Genomic DNA, 16,286 nt, shown 5'->3' on the forward strand with positions numbered 1-16,286 from the left:
ATTCACCTATCTCAAGCTCCGCCCCCTCTTTTCTTGATCCACCAATCACAACTGTTGCTAGGTGAATTTGAGATCGGTAAACGTAGGGCCTGTTAGAATGTTTAAATGTCAAGTTAGACATTCTCATTCCATCAGGGAGGTATTTTCAACAAGCAATGTGACAGGGTTATCCAGATAATAAATAGGTATGACTGAATGACATTCCATTACCTAATATTCATGGTTTACACAAGTTTTAATATTCAAAACTAAAACAGATTTGAATCCAAAACATCCAGATATAACGGCTGTCAGATATTTTTCAGTTGTCGGGGCCAGCTGTCTAATGGTGTTTTGATCTTCACTGTGACGCCTGAAAGAGGCTACAGCTGGAAGCCCCTTCTGCATTAGAACAGATTCAAACCTGTGGATTTATGGTCCACGTCAGGCTGCACGCGAAGGGGAGGTGGTGGGCAGAGCTCCCATCCGAAGGCTACACACAGGTGTACATTAAGTCATCATCTGTCTCGCAGACAAAGCATAGAGACGTGTGTGGTGGTTGCCTAACAAAAGGAGGTAATCTGATTGTGGTCAGTTGCACACATTTTGCGTAATCGGAAGCTCCGTGTGATCCAGTGTGCCGACAATGCCAGGCAGACATGGATCTCACACGCACACATTTAATCTATCCTCATCCAATCAGAAACATGTGTAAATCTATCCTCATCCAATCAGCAACAGGTATAAATATAACCTCATCCAATCAGAAACTGGTATAAATATATCCTAATCCAATCAGAAACAGGTATAAATCTATCCTAATCCAATCAGAAACAGGCATGAATCTATCTTCATCCAATCAGAAATGGGTATACGGGCACCGGCCACACTGATCCGTTGTGTCTGTCTGTCTACGTTTGTTATTAATTATGTTCCAATGAGGCACGTCTCGTCTGTTGGACCGGGCTGATGATGAGTCCATGATGACGGGCAGAAAGGTTCAGAGAGGACTCTTTTGAACCGACGGAAACGTCACTATCAGTAGCAGCCGTTTCTGCAAATGCACAATTAGGTTTTACCAGTTAAAAACAAACCAATGGACAGCAATACTTGTTTTATTTCCCTTTTGTGATGGATCAGTGTGGCCACTCCCTAAATGTATTCTTATCCAATCACGTGCCCGGTATGAATCTGAATTTATCCAATCACACGTGGGTATAAATCTGAACTCGTCTAATCACAGCTCCTGTTTAAGATGGCCGGCTCGGTTCCGCTCCAAGTCCGGTGTCTTGCTCTCCGTCTTGCTCTTCTTGCTCTTCTTCTTGGGGTTGACCTCGTTGTGGTCCTTCTTCTTCTGGCCGCCGTCCTTCTCGCCGGCGGCCTTCCCGGGGAACACCTGGCCCTCCACGGTGACCTCGGCACAGCGGTCCTGGGCGACCAGGAAGTCCTTCACCTCCCAGGCGAAGCTGCCGTCACGCAGCATGAAGATCGCCCTGTTGGAGCCGACCACGAACCTGAGGACAAGGAGAGACCAGGGGTGCGTTGAGTCACAGAGCGTGCAGAGGGAGAAGGCTTATCGTGAATGGACGGCATTTATATATAGTGCTTTTATCCAAAGCGCTTTATAACTTATGCCACACATTCACCCATTCACTCACCCACCCACCGATGGCGGAGGCGACCATGCAAGATGCCAACCTGTTCATCAGGAGCAGTTAGGGGTGAAGTGTCTTGCTCAAGGACAATTCAACACACTGCCCAGGAGGAGCCGAAATTTAACTGGGAACCTTCCGATTACCAGAAGACTGCTCTACCTCCTGAGCCACCTACTGTGAGCGTGTGTGAGCACTGACCAACTGCCATCTAGCAGACATAGAAAGACATAAACATAGGCAATAAAATGTGATCTGAATATAAGAATATGAGACAAATAAACTGTGGAAACAATATAATTAAATCTGAATATAAAAATATGAGAAAAATTAACTGTGGAAACTGTAACTGCTCTCAAAACAACCTATATTAGGTCAGAAAAGCATTGTTTTAGAGTGAAAATGTTCAGAGCACCTTCAACTTGTAAGATACGGTCTAAAAGAAAAAAAATAACCACATTTGGCCAAGACCTCTACATCTCTCACTGAGGAGAATAGAGCCTGTGCTGCTCTGCTCTCCTAGGTGTAGGGAGGGCAGTAAGCCAGCGAATGTAGCCACTTGTGCAGGTCACATGACGCGTGACAGGAAGTGAGAAGGACCTGGTTAGTCTCCCTCTGAAAGGTCTCTGACTTGACTACTGTAGAGTTCTACAGAGCTACCATTTTAGTACAGCTGGAGTCAGATGAAAACCGGCTTGCACCTCCAATTTTCATATTTTCACTCTACCATTGACACAGGCCTTTACTGTATGCCGTTAGTGTGTTCCATGACCCCTGGACCAGCCAGGAGACGCACTCGTAACCCAGTGTTCGACTTTCAAAAACACATCGGTGTCCATCTGAAAGTCATGTTATTTCTCTTAATTGCTGAAAAGGTGACCGAGAGGGTTTTCTCCTGACGGCAGCAGCATGTAGGAGTCCTCCTAAATATAAACTGTACAAGCTACAGAAAAATGCAACTTGAAATGCTATTATGCTATTTTTTTATACTGAATGCCAAGACTGCCACAATACTTTTTTATATTTTACAATATGTAAAATGCATTTATTTAATTTGGTTTGTGGGAGGGAAGAGTACACTATATACACACATACGTACATAATATATATAATATATCATTTGAGCTTTGTAGTATGAATTGAACCCACAAATTTCTATCCCTACAACATGTGTATGATTATACCCTCCTACCTGTGTATCATTATACCCCTACAACCCTCCTACCTGTGTATCATCATACCCCTACAACCCTCCTACCTGTTTAATATTATACCCCTTAAGCTTGGGCGGTATGACGGTATTATGGTATACCAGGATATTTCGAGATCCCGCCTGTATGATTCTCTGACATCACAGACTGCTATTACACCGACACAGAGTTGATTGTAGTGCACAGCACGCGCCAGCAGAGGGTTACGTGGCTATCGTTCTGGGAGCTAACATTGATACCTGGATGGTGCGGGCTAACTGGCTACCGTTCTGGGAGCTAACGTTGATACCTGGATGGTGCGGGCTAACTGGCTACCGTTCTGGGAGCTAACGTTGATACCTGGATGGTGCTGGCTAACTGGCTACCGTTCTGGGAGCTAACGTTGATACCTGGATGGTGCGGGCTAACTGGCTACCGTTCCGGGAGCCAACGTTGATACCTGGATGGTGCGGGCTAACTGGCTACCGTTCCGGGAGCTAACGTTGATACCTAGATGGTGCGGGCTAACTGGCTACCGTTTCGGGAGCTAACGTTGATACCTGGATGGTGCGGGCTAACTGGCTACCGTTCCGGGAGCTAACGTTGATACCTGGATGATGCGGGCTAACTGGCTACCGTTCTGAGAGCTAACGTTGATACCTGGATGGTGCAGGCTAACTGGCTACCGTTCCGGGAGCTAACGTTGATAACTGGATGGTGCTAACTAACTGGCTACCGTTCCGGGAGCTAACGTTGATACCTGCTAACTGGCTACCGTTCTGTGATTTGTTTACTTGGTAACACGGGTTGCTAAGGAATTTAGGTTTGAGGTTGAAGAAAGTGCACTTTTAGGTTGAAAGAACGGCCCTAATATGTCAACGTGTTTCAATATAAGCGTTATGTATGGTGATAACGAGTATATTGTTAGCTCCCCCCCCCCCCGCTGATGAAAATGAAAGTCATACCGTCATATACTGTATACCGGGGTATTATGTCAGCAAGGTATGACGGTATGAAAAGAAATTATACCGCCCAAGCCTATTACCCCTACAACCCTCCTACCTGTGGATCATCATACCCCTGCAACCATCATACCTGTTTAATATTATACCCCTACAACCCTCCTACCTGTGTATCATCATACCCCAACAACCCTCCTACCTGTGTATCATCATACCCCTACAACCATCATACCGGTTTAATATTATACCCCTACAACCCTCCTACCTGTGTATCATTATACCCCTACAACCCTCCTACCCGTGTATCATTATAACCCTGACACCAGGGAACAAAATTTACTTTTTGGCTTACCAGCCAAGGTGGCTGGTAGATTAAAAAAACTACCAGCCAGGCAGATTTTTTACCAGCCAAAATGATAAATAGCTTTTTAGTATATCGCCATGTGTTATTATTACTATATGATACTGTCATATGCAATTTTCAATGAATATCATAAACAACATAAGGAATATTAGCATAATTTTGAGTGGATTGAAGGAGTCAGCGTTAATAGTTGATAATTTATTAAAACATATATATTTAGTGTAGGGCTGTTCCGAATACCATTTTACAGGCTTTGAATACTCCTTGGTGTTTTTGAACGAGTATTCGAATACTCTCTCAAAAACACTGTTAAAAACAATAAGATTAACATTTCATAATTAACCAATCAATCACAAATCATGAGTGTTGGCTACGATTCTGTTCTATCCAGTAGCAACTAGGGATGGGAATTGATGGGATTTTATCGATACGATTCCATTATCGATTCTGCTTATCGATTCGATTCTTTATCGATACCCTTATCGATACCTGATCAATTTATAATTTACATAAATAAATTGGAAATGCAACAGAACTACATTTACATTTACATTTAGTCATTTAGCTGACGCTTTTATCCAAAGCGACTTACAAGTTCTGTACGACAAGCCATCAGGAAGGGCACAACTCTATCAGCTGAGCAACAATGTTCATCAAAGTGTTGAGTGCTACAGTGTAGGTTAGTTTATTAGGACAAGTGCATGACAGTACGGTTAGTTAGGGTTCGATTTTTTTTTTATTCAGATAATGGTTGAAGAAGTGCGTCTTTAGTCGACGGCGAAAGATTGGACGTGATTCGGCTGTCCTAACTGGGGTGGGTAGTTCATTCCACCATTGTGGGGCAAGGACTGAGAATAGGCGACTTCTCTTTGATGACCCTCCCGGAGCTTGGATAGGAGTAGGTCTGAGGCGGCCAGAAGATGCAGAGCGTAGGGGTCTAAGCTGGTTAGAATAACAACATGCAACTTGACATTTCTGATTGTCATTTATTGTTGAGCCCCCATGTCAGAAAAATACAAAAACTGTAAAAAATAAAACATTAACTATAGCCTACACTTAAATAAAATAATGTATTTGAGATTCTCTTAAAATTTATTTATTCTTAAACTAATTTAATCTATTGAATAACACACACACACACACACAAATGGAAGTATTGATTACGCCGTAACGAACCATTAAAAAAATATACCGTTAACTGGAATATGTTGTTTCTTTACACATATGTTGGATTATGTAATTGGTTTGTCATGACAAACCAATAAAAAAATCGCGAATTAACCGGTGGCTACAACAACACACAGTAACTACATGCATCATTGTTTACAATGAACGGTGGCGCTGTTGTTGTAGCCACCGGTTAATTCGCAATTTTTTATTGGTTTGTCATGACAAACCAATTACATAATCCAACATATGTGTAAAGAAACAACATATTCCAGTTAACGGTATATTTTTTTAATGATTCGTTACGGCGTAATCAATACTTCCATTTGTATAAATTGCGTTAAGCGGCTGAGGAGCTTGTCGCGGCTCATGCGCATGCGCGCGCTCGGCCAATCAGAGCAACGCGGAAGGGCATGTTGGCTGCCGAAAGTATTCACGCTACCCTCCTACCTGTAGGGATGGGTACCGAATTCGGTTCTTTTGAGGTACCGAACCGAAACACGTCGGTACTACCGAGTATCGATTCAAGTGAGATACCAAAAAAAATAAAATAAAAAAATAAATGTGTTACTATATATATATATTTTTAACCTTTTTTCTTTTCATGTCAACGTTCACATGCACAATATATGCTTACCTAGGATTTGACTTGATTCAACAACAAAGCAGTTGGAGCAATGGCAAGCCGAAAACGGTCGAAATTGTAGTTATTTGAAGTTAGGATATTTTAGGTAGGTAAATAAACTTTTTTTTAGACTAAAGTACCGAAAAAAGGTACGGTTGGGTACCGGTATCGATTCACAGGTACCGGTACCGTATCGGTTCAAATGTGAAAGGTACCCATCCCTACCTACCTGTGCGTCATCATACCCTTACAACCCTCCTACGGTCCTACCTGTGTGTCATCATACCCTTACAACCCTCCTACCGGTGTGTCATCATCATACCCCTACAACCCTCCTACCTTTGAATGTCAAAGTTGGCATTGAAGAGGCTTCCCTGCCAGAGGCCAGTGAGCTCCTCGGTCTCCTTCTCGCTGGGTTCTCCCGACACGGTGGCGAACACCATCAGCGTCTTGCCCTTCTTGGACATCTTCAGCAGCTCTTCCGGCTTGGACGGGTCTATCTTGGAGAAGTCGATGGGGGGTGGGGAGCGTTTGTGCTCTGGGAGGTCGCCCTCCTCGATGTCGTCATCCTTCTGTTGGAGCCAAGAGGAGAGACCACATCAGCATACCTTTTATTTTTTAAACAAATCAGTGGTCACATATTAGGCAGGTCTACGATAGGTAGATAAAATTACACATTAAAGGGGATAGTTCAGATTTTTCTAACCCTAGCTCAATTTGCTATGTAGCAATGATGTTGTTGATTGGTAGAGTCCTTTCTCAGCACGATCCATGCTGACCTCATTCCAGCTCCGGATAGTTAGCCACAAACCAATGCAAAGTCAATGGGGTCTGTACTGTACAAGACTGACTCAAGACAACTGAGATCTACTTTGTGTGCACCATGGAGCAGATACAGTTGTCCTCAGTCAGCTTTAGGCCTGGGCAATTAATGGAGTTTCAATTTAAATTACGATTTTGTCTTCCCACGATCATGAAAATCAATGTGGAACGCCCTACCCAAAGCTGTAAAGGAATGTGGATCACTACCCACTTTCAAAACCTCTCTCAAGGGACACCTACGGGAGTAGGCCTGCCACGATAACACATTTTGCTGGGCGATTAATTGCCCCCGAAAATATCGCGATAAGCGATATTATTGCGACCGGTTAGAGAATTTTTTTTGAGAAATTTATTTCCCAAAACTTTTATTTTGAAGCCCACCGCTCCGTCTTTTCCGGTTTTAGACTTTTATTTTGAAGCCCACCGACCGGACCGGAAGTATTGTTGCGATTATCCTAAGCAGAACATATGAGCCGACAACATGTCTCGTCCGGTTGTTTTTGAGCTAATAACAAATGTTGAGATTGTTGGTGAACAACTAACTTTAGGTTAGTTTTAACGTTAGCTACTAACGTTAGATGCAGCTACTACAGGCAATCAACGATGAGGAGGAAGCGTCAAAGCAGTATATAATAGAATAGCTGTGGTGCGTAGGCACTGCAGCACGACTCGAAACTACCGGAGTGTTATAATAAATTAATTCATGTTTAACTTGTCCCCGTGACCAGTCCTTTGACCAGCCCCACCCGTTCATTGTAAACAATGATGCATGTAATTGTATTAACGTTATTCTGTGTTGTACTTGTAGCTATGCTATACGTTGTATTTCGTTTGTTAGCTAATGTTGTTAGCATGGAATGAGAATCAAAGCTCTATCTTTCATCTTTATTTAGCAGTCCAGTTTCTCCGGGCAGTAGCGAGTAACTACTTGGGTCTAAAAATAGCTAACGTTACACTACAAATAATGCTACTTGGTTAAAAGGAGCCACACTATTGAGAAATGTAGTTAAGCTGTGGCGTTGCCCCACGGGGCTCCCGTGCTGTACTCTAGTAACGTCAGCGACCCGCCTCCCAACACGGACAGTGACTGACAAGCGGCACTGGTTCCGCCTCATTAAAACAAACGCGCAAATAGCAATTAATCGCGCCCGTCAAAATCATTGCATTCATTTTAATTATCGCAGCAATTAATCGATTTATTGCTTATCGCGGCAGGCCTATACGGGAGACTGCAATTCAACACTGGCCCCTGTAAATATCCTAACCCAACCCCCTCCAATGTACAGTAATTTACCTAGTATGGTTGTCAATAGTCCAATGTACAATTTTGTTTGTTTGTACAGTGTCTCCCCCCCCCCCCCTCAATGTACAGTTTTACTTGTTTATACAGTGTGCCCCCCCCCCCCCCCAACCACCTCCAATGTAAATTACCCAGTATGGTTGTCAATATCCCAATGTACCCAACCCCCCGGGCCCCCACCCAACCTCCTCCAATGTACAGTTTCTACGTCAAATGTATATACTCCAGGGTTAGAAATTAACATTTTTTTTCAAGGGCTTTTTTTGCCCCCCTTAATTGATTTTCGGGGGCTTTTTTTTGTATTTCGGGGGCACTGAATTTTTATGATGAAAATTAACATAAGGATTATAAAACATTGTTGACACTTTTTTTTACAGTCTTCGTCCCTATGTTTGATAATGTAATGTTAATGTCTCCATATATAGGGCTCTACGCTAACCTTTTTCCCAAGGAGCACATGTGCTCCTAAATAAAATGTTAATAAATAAAATCTAAATAAAAATTTAGGAGCACACAAAGAAATTTAGGAGCACAGTGAAAATTGTTCAAGTAACACAGAGTTTATTAACTATTTATCTCATGCATTATTATACTGTGCGTGTGCACACTATGAATTGAAAATGGGGGACCCTGATGTAAACAAGACGAAAGTCTTTCTCTGGTCTGCATCCCCTTAACTTGTGTGTATTGAGCTGTACTGTATTGTACCCATTCTGCAATCTGTTAATAAAGTTTTCAATCAATCAAACGCAAAGGATATCGGTTGTCAAGCTGCTTTTGTATGTTGTAGTGTTGTTATGATACCAACATTTTGACTTTGATACAGATAGGAAAGGTAATGGAATATATTATTAGATGACAGAACATTGAAAATTCTTTATACAATTATTTAATTCATTATGAAATAGAAATTCCGTTTTTGGGTGGAACGTTTGTTGCAAGGAGGGAGGAGGCGGGGACCGCTGCGTGTTACACACAACACGGAGAAATGGTCTAGCTGCTTCGGTGCGTCGTTAACGTTAACGTCGGAAGAAATTCCCCACTAAGCCCTAAATTCAGAGCAGAGCAGTATCCTAATGACTTTTATGCTTCAGTTGATAAGGTGTTTTGCGAATTCTGTCAACATACCGTGGGGACTGGACCCGCAAAAACACGTGCGAATATCACTTCAAAAGCCATGTCAGCCGGATTCCTCTCTTTCTCCTCGTCTCTCTTTTGCTCAAAATAAAAATGAATGGGCTTCATGGCTGGCTGATTTTTTTGCGTTGTCTGATTCTGAATGTATAACTTGCCTAAGCCGGTACCGTGACTTTGTTTTCGGGCGCTACTGTGATTGGACGTTTATGCGCCTTGTGTAATGTGGGACTATTATAACAGCGGAGCTGTTTTGTAATCGTCACTCGTCTCGAGTAAATGATTTTTCCGGGTGGCGCACACACACATATTATTAGGGCCAAATACAAGGGAAATGCTCGCACTGTAGATCATATATATAATTATATATATAATTAGTAAACTGTCGGGGGCATTTTCTGCCCCCCTTAACTGATATTCGGGGGCATTTTGTCCATTTTCAAGGGCATTTTGCCCCGAGCCCCCGTTAATTTCGAACCCTGATATACTCCCTTTTCTTGACTCCTTCTGTATCACAAACAGTACTGTATTTGCAAATCTGGTATGTCATAAATGTATAGATGTATGTCATATATGTCCTGATGAATTGAAAATGGGGGACCCTGATGTAAACAAGACGAAAGTCTTTCTCTGGTCTGCATCCCCTTAACAATTGTGTGTATTGAGCTGTACTGTATTGTACCCATTCTGCAATCTGTTAATAAAGTTTTCAATCAATCAATCAATCAAAACAAGATAATCCAGATAAAACTATTATTGTGCCGCATGTCATGTTGCTCTCATTTTGTCTTGTGCTCCACCCCGCCCTCCTCAAGCCCAACAGTAGTTTCAGCTCATGTTGAGGGGGAGGAGGGAGCCACGGTCCGTTTCTCCAGTTATTTTGAAACGTCTTGTAGATGACAGAAAGGCAGCCTTTGGTCGAGAGGAGAGGTAAAACAAATCGTCATATGATGCACTCAAACCAATAGTTTAATAGTTGCGATTTCAATATCAATAAAAATCATCGCAATTCGAGCAGCCCTAATCAGCTTGTAGTACAAAGACGAGCTTGAGCCCATTGACTTTGCATTGGTTACTGGCTGTCTAGCTGGAGATAGAATGAGGAACATGGACTGTGCTGAGGAAGGACTCTGTCTAGCTGGAGATAGAGTGAGGAACATGGACTGTGCTGAGGAAGGACTCCGTCTAGCTGGAGATAGAGTGAGGAACATGGACTGTGCTGAGGAAGGACTCTGTCTAGCTGGAGATAGAGTGAGGAACATGGACTGTGCTGTAGGGGTGGGAATCATCAGTTTCATCACGATACGATACGATATCGATTCTTTGGACAACGATGCGATATTTGCCGATATCACAAAGTCTGCCACGATACGATACGATACGATTCAATTCAGGTGTCTGCGATCGATATGAGGCGATATTATGTGCCCATTTAACACAATCAGTCACATTTAGATCAACTAAAAAAAGGCTACGGAAATATCAATTGATGTATTTATTTTTGAGCTCTTCCAGACATTTAAATGAAAAACAATCTATTGTTTTTAATACAAATAGACCTCCTGTTCACTTTTGTTTTTATATATTGAGCTTTAACACACACAGACACACACACACACACACACACACACACACACACACACAGTCCCCCACAGCCCCCACCCCTCCTCCTTCCAAGTCCCCTTTCCACTCTCCTGTTCTCTCTCACGGTTAGCTGCTTAGCTTTTAGCAGCCAACGCGACGTTCGTTTAGATATTTAACGCGACGTTGGCATAAAGGAATGGCGACGATGCAACGCCTGTTATATGCATTTGACCCGTTGCGGGGAAAAAACTGCACAGACTTATATCGGCTCGCAAAATAGACGCTCTGTAGTGCTTTACAGCAGACGCAAACACTGCTGTAATTTCTACACGGAGTTTCACAATACTGGGCGCCGGCGGATATGACTCGCGGGGATTTTCAAAATAAGAGTATCGCAATATGAATCGATCTTTTTACGTTGCGTCGATCCTATTTGATTATTGATAATAGATCGATATATCGATCTGGATCGATGTATTGTCCCACCCCTACTGTGCTGAGGAAGGACTCTGTCTGTCTGGAGATAGAGTGAGGAACATGGACCGTGCTGAGGAAGGACTCTGTCTAGCTGGAGATAGAGTGAGGAACATGGACTGTGCTGAGGAAGGACTCTGTCTAGCTGGAGATAGAGTGAGGAACATGGACTGTGCTGAGGAAGGACTCTGTCTGTCTGGAGATAGAGTGAGGAACAGCACCATGGACTGTGCTGAGGAAGGACTCTGTCTAGCTGGAGATAGAGTGAGGAACAGCACCATGGACTGTGCTGAGGAAGGACTCCGTCTAGCTGGAGATAGAGTGAGGAACATGGACTGTGCTGAGGAAGGACTCCGTCTAGCTGGAGATAGAGTGAGGAACATGGACTGTGCTGAGGAAGGACTCCGTCTAGCTGGAGATAGAGTGAGGAACATGGACTGTGCTGAGGAAGGACTCTGTCTAGCTGGAGATAGAGTGAGGAACAGCACCATGGACTGTGCTGAGGAAGGACTCTATGGATCAACAAGACCGCTGGTGAGTAAGAAACAGGGACCAGAGTTCTGAAAATCAACAGCCGTCTTTTCTGCTGCTCAGTTGTGTTGCCTGACCCAGTTTGCAACAACACACGTCAGCTAAGAACATGTCTGGGGAAACAAATGATGATGAGGAAACCAGAAGGTGTGCGCCTGGGAGGTAACCAGCCATGTGAACCCCAGTCTGTGCTACAGGGACTGTATATACAGAGTCTGGAACCAGTTCATTCAAGAATCGGTAACCCGCCTGGAGGCACTTAAAGGATCAATAGGCGGCTGCTGATTTTAAGTAACATTTTTTATTTCTTATTAGCCTATATCTCGACAGTAATCAATAGTACTCATCAACAGAATAAGACGTTTGACACCGACTTGTTAAAGATCTGTTGTTCCGGTAACGGGGCAGGAGCTAAAACGACGACATCCAATCACACAAATGACCAAGTCAAATGATTGGAACGAGTGAGCTGTCTATCAAACCCTCTAGTGACATGCATGCTTGTTATGCGCATAACAGTGACCACACACTTCTAAATGTATAATAATAACTCAACTTGGCGCACACACGGACTGCGATGAAATCATGCCCAACGCCTGGGTCGTTTTATGAATGAACCGACTCTGTATACAGTCCCTGTAGCTCAGAATGAGGTTCACGCGGCTAGGAGCCTGGAGGCACTCTGTCTGAAGAAGCAGGACAACACAGATAGCTCGATAAGTCTGAAAATGACCATGAAATAACTTCTCAAGTCATAATGACAGATCATCAGTTGGCGTGGTTGCAAAACACCTGTAAGAGCCAATGGATCCTAGTTAATAACCCTCCATCTATGAGAAGACCAGGTGGAAGGTGCACATATTTCTTGATTTAAAACTCTTTGGAGACCCACCTCATGTTTAACCAACACCTAAATAAACAAGGATGTGAAAATAAAACACGAATGTTGTACAATTTGAACGTTATTCTTCAAAAAGGCATTTGGATGCGTTTCAAAATGCTGCCTATCTTCGATTAGGGCTTTAAATGGGTTTCATTAGTACTAAAAAAGGTTATTACTTTCTCATACCTCACAACTGAGACAGTCTGGTCTGATAGTAAGTACACCCTCCTGTCAAGTCCATCTATCTATCTATCTATCCATCTCTCTCTCTATGTGGCTGTGTGATATGAAGTGTGATATAGAGCCTAACTAAAGTTATTGCGTTTTTAAACACGTTTGAAAGAAAGTATTTTCCAAATAGTTTAATAACAAGAGCTCTTCTATGTAAGCTAACGTTAGTCCAATACAATACAAGGCTAATAAATAGATGGAAACAAAGCTAGCGTTTGACTTCCTGGATGTGGAGAGTGAAGGCAGTTAATAAGGAGGGCTACTGACTATTAACCAGTAACATTAGCAATAATATAAACTACCAGGTATCGTTAGTTCGTGTTTGTCCATAACGTTAGTCGGCTAACATTATGTTATGTTTACGTGTTGTCAGTGGAATAATAATGCTTTAGCTAACGTGCTGTGGTGACACACCGTTAGCTTGCTAGCATCGCATTATAATAACCTCAATGAAAACCCGTAGATCTTTACCTCCCACTCCTCCAGAAGCCGTGCCATGTCGGCGTCATTGTAATCCCGGATATCTTTCTTTTTCTTTGGCTTGTTTTTGTCGTCGTCGGCTGAGATACACAACAAATACGAGCAGAGCAACAACACTGCTGCACACTTCCACCTGAAGTCAGACGCCATGCTTACAGATGGTGCTCTGTGATTGGCTAAAACAATGCTATCACAAGACGCGGGGGGGGGCGTGCCTAACGCGTGTGTGTGCGTGTGCGTGCGTGCGTGTGTGTGCGTGCGTGCGTGAGCGAGAGAGAGAGAGAGAGAGAGAGAGAGAGTTTTGATTGATTGATTGATTGATTGATTGATTGATCTACAAATATACAGTACTGTTTATGTGTACAAAAGGAGTCTAAAAAGAGAGTATATACATTTGAGGGGGAAGAAACTGTACATTGGAGGAGGTTGGGTAGGTAGGTGGGGTGGGAAACTGTACATTGGGGGTGGTTGGGTGGGTGGAGTGGAGGGGGGGGGGGGGGGGGGGGGGCGTCTGTACATTGGAGGGGGTTGGGTTTACAGAGAGAGAGAGAGAGAGAGAGAGAGAGAGAGAGAGAGAGAGAGAGAGAGAGAGAGAGAGAGAGAAAGAGAGGGCAAGAGAGTGTGTGCAGGGACGTGCACTCCACAGGACTTTAGAGGGGCAGGTGCTCAAAGGCTGAAAAGGGCACTATACCTGTGTGTGTTTGAACCGAGCGCGCGTAGCGCACAAGCCCGATTTTAAGGGCCCTTTTCGGGCGGGGTGGCCCCCTTTTTATGCTTTTTGGGGGGTTTTGGTGATCAAATATTGAATATTAAACTATAATAATCAGTGCAGGAGCTCACTTATCCTTGTAAGACACTTTTATCATTGACTTAAAAGGCCCATACATCTCCATAAATGTTCAGGGGGGAGGGAATAAGTGCTTACCCTACAGACCCCAAGAGGTGCTGTATATTCTGTATTGTTTAATATAAATGCATTTTTTATTCCAATCCCGATTTGTATTTGAGATTCCCAAATCCCATCGGACTTGACTTCTTCGTGTCCCTCAGTGAGTATAATACCAGCATTCAACTGTATGCGCCACAGCGGTTTCTATCATCATCATCATCATCACCCACGCTATGCATAAAATATATAGGTCCGTGGAGAGGCACGCTGAGGAGGCCGTGCAAACTGCAATGGAATATGGGGCATCTCTCTCTCTTTACCTAATATTTTGATTCTATCCTGACATTTTTCAGTTGGAAGGGCAGTCTATATGCGTAACGGAATTTTATTTATTTATTTATTTTTTCAAAAAGGGCACTTTTTTATGAGGCTCAAAAAGGCAGGTGCTCAAGCACCCCTTGGGCTCTATATGTGTGCACGTGCCTGAGTGTGTGTGTCTATGTTTATATGTGTGTGTGTGCGTGTGTGTGCATGTGTATATATATATATACACTATATATATACTATTGTTTTATTGCACAATCGTAGCGGGCATGGCCAACCGCATTTCACTGTATGCCCTGGTATGTATGTGATGAATAAACTCTTGAATCTTAAATCTTGGTAGGTGGGTAGATAGATAGATAGATAGATAGATAGATAGATAGATAGATAGATAGATAGATAGATAGATAGATAGATAGATAGATAGATAGATAGATAGATAGATAGATAGATAGATAGATAGATAGATAGATAGATAGATAGATAGATAGATAGATAGATAGATAGATAGATAGATAGATAGATAGATAGATAGATAGATAGATAGATAGATAGATAGATAGATAGATAGATAGATAGATAGATAGATAGATAGATAGATAGATAGATAGATAGATAGATAGATAGATAGATAGATAGATAGATAGATAGATAGATAGATAGATAGATAGATAGATAGATAGATAGATAGATAGATAGATAGATAGATAGATAGATAGATAGATAGATAGATAGATAGATAGATAGATAGATAGATAGATAGATAGATAGATAGATAGATAGATAGATAGATAGATAGATAGATAGATAGATAGATAGATAGATAGATAGATAGATAGATAGATAGATAGATAGATAGATAGATAGATAGATAGATAGATAGATAGATAGATAGATAGATAGATAGATAGATAGATAGATAGATAGATAGATAGATAGATAGATAGATAGATAGATAGATAGATAGATAGATAGATAGATAGATAGATAGATAGATAGATAGATAGATAGATAGATAGATAGATAGATAGATAGATAGATAGATAGATAGATAGATAGATAGATAGATAGATAGATAGATAGATAGATAGATAGATAGATAGATAGATAGATAGATAGATAGATAGATAGATAGATAGATAGATAGATAGATAGATAGATAGATAGATAGATAGATAGATAGATAGATAGATAGATAGATAGATAGATAGATAGATAGATAGATAGATAGATAGATAGATAGATAGATAGATAGATAGATAGATAGATAGATAGATAGATAGATAGATAGATAGATAGATAGACAGACAGACAGACAGACAGACAGACAGACAGACAGACAGACAGACAGACAGACAGACAGACAGACAGACAGACAGACAGACAGACAGACAGACAGACAGACAGACAGACAGACAGACAGACAGACAGACAGACAGACAGACAGACAGACAGACAGACAGACAGACAGACAGACAGACAGACAGACAGACAGACAGACAGACAGACAGACAGACAGACAGACAGACAGACAGACAGACAGACAGACAGACAGACAGACAGACAGACAGACAGACAGACAGACAGACAGACAGACAGACAGACAGACAGACAGACAGACAGACAGACAGACAGACAGACAGACAGACAGACAGACAGACAGACAGACAGACAGACAGACAGACAGACAGACAG

The 16,286-nt window shown here is 42.3% G+C and overlaps 1 protein-coding gene across 1 annotated transcript; it reads right to left on the minus strand.

Annotated features, from left to right (window-relative positions):
• Positions 1-216: 216 nt before the first annotated feature.
• mesd (mesoderm development LRP chaperone) lies at positions 217-13,528 on the minus strand (the record flags this gene model as incomplete). Its single annotated transcript, XM_084307706.1, has 3 exons — positions 217-1,493; positions 6,279-6,511; positions 13,370-13,528. 3 exons carry the CDS (start codon positions 13,526-13,528, stop codon positions 1,217-1,219), a joined length of 669 nt encoding a protein of 222 aa, XP_084163832.1. The 3' UTR covers positions 217-1,216.
• Between the last annotated feature and the right edge of the window lie 2,758 nt (positions 13,529-16,286).

Source organism: Notolepis coatsorum (genome assembly GCF_963971535.1).
Source record: "Notolepis coatsorum genome assembly, chromosome: 2".
In the NCBI taxonomy this organism is placed as follows: domain Eukaryota; kingdom Metazoa; phylum Chordata; class Actinopteri; order Aulopiformes; family Paralepididae; genus Notolepis; species Notolepis coatsorum.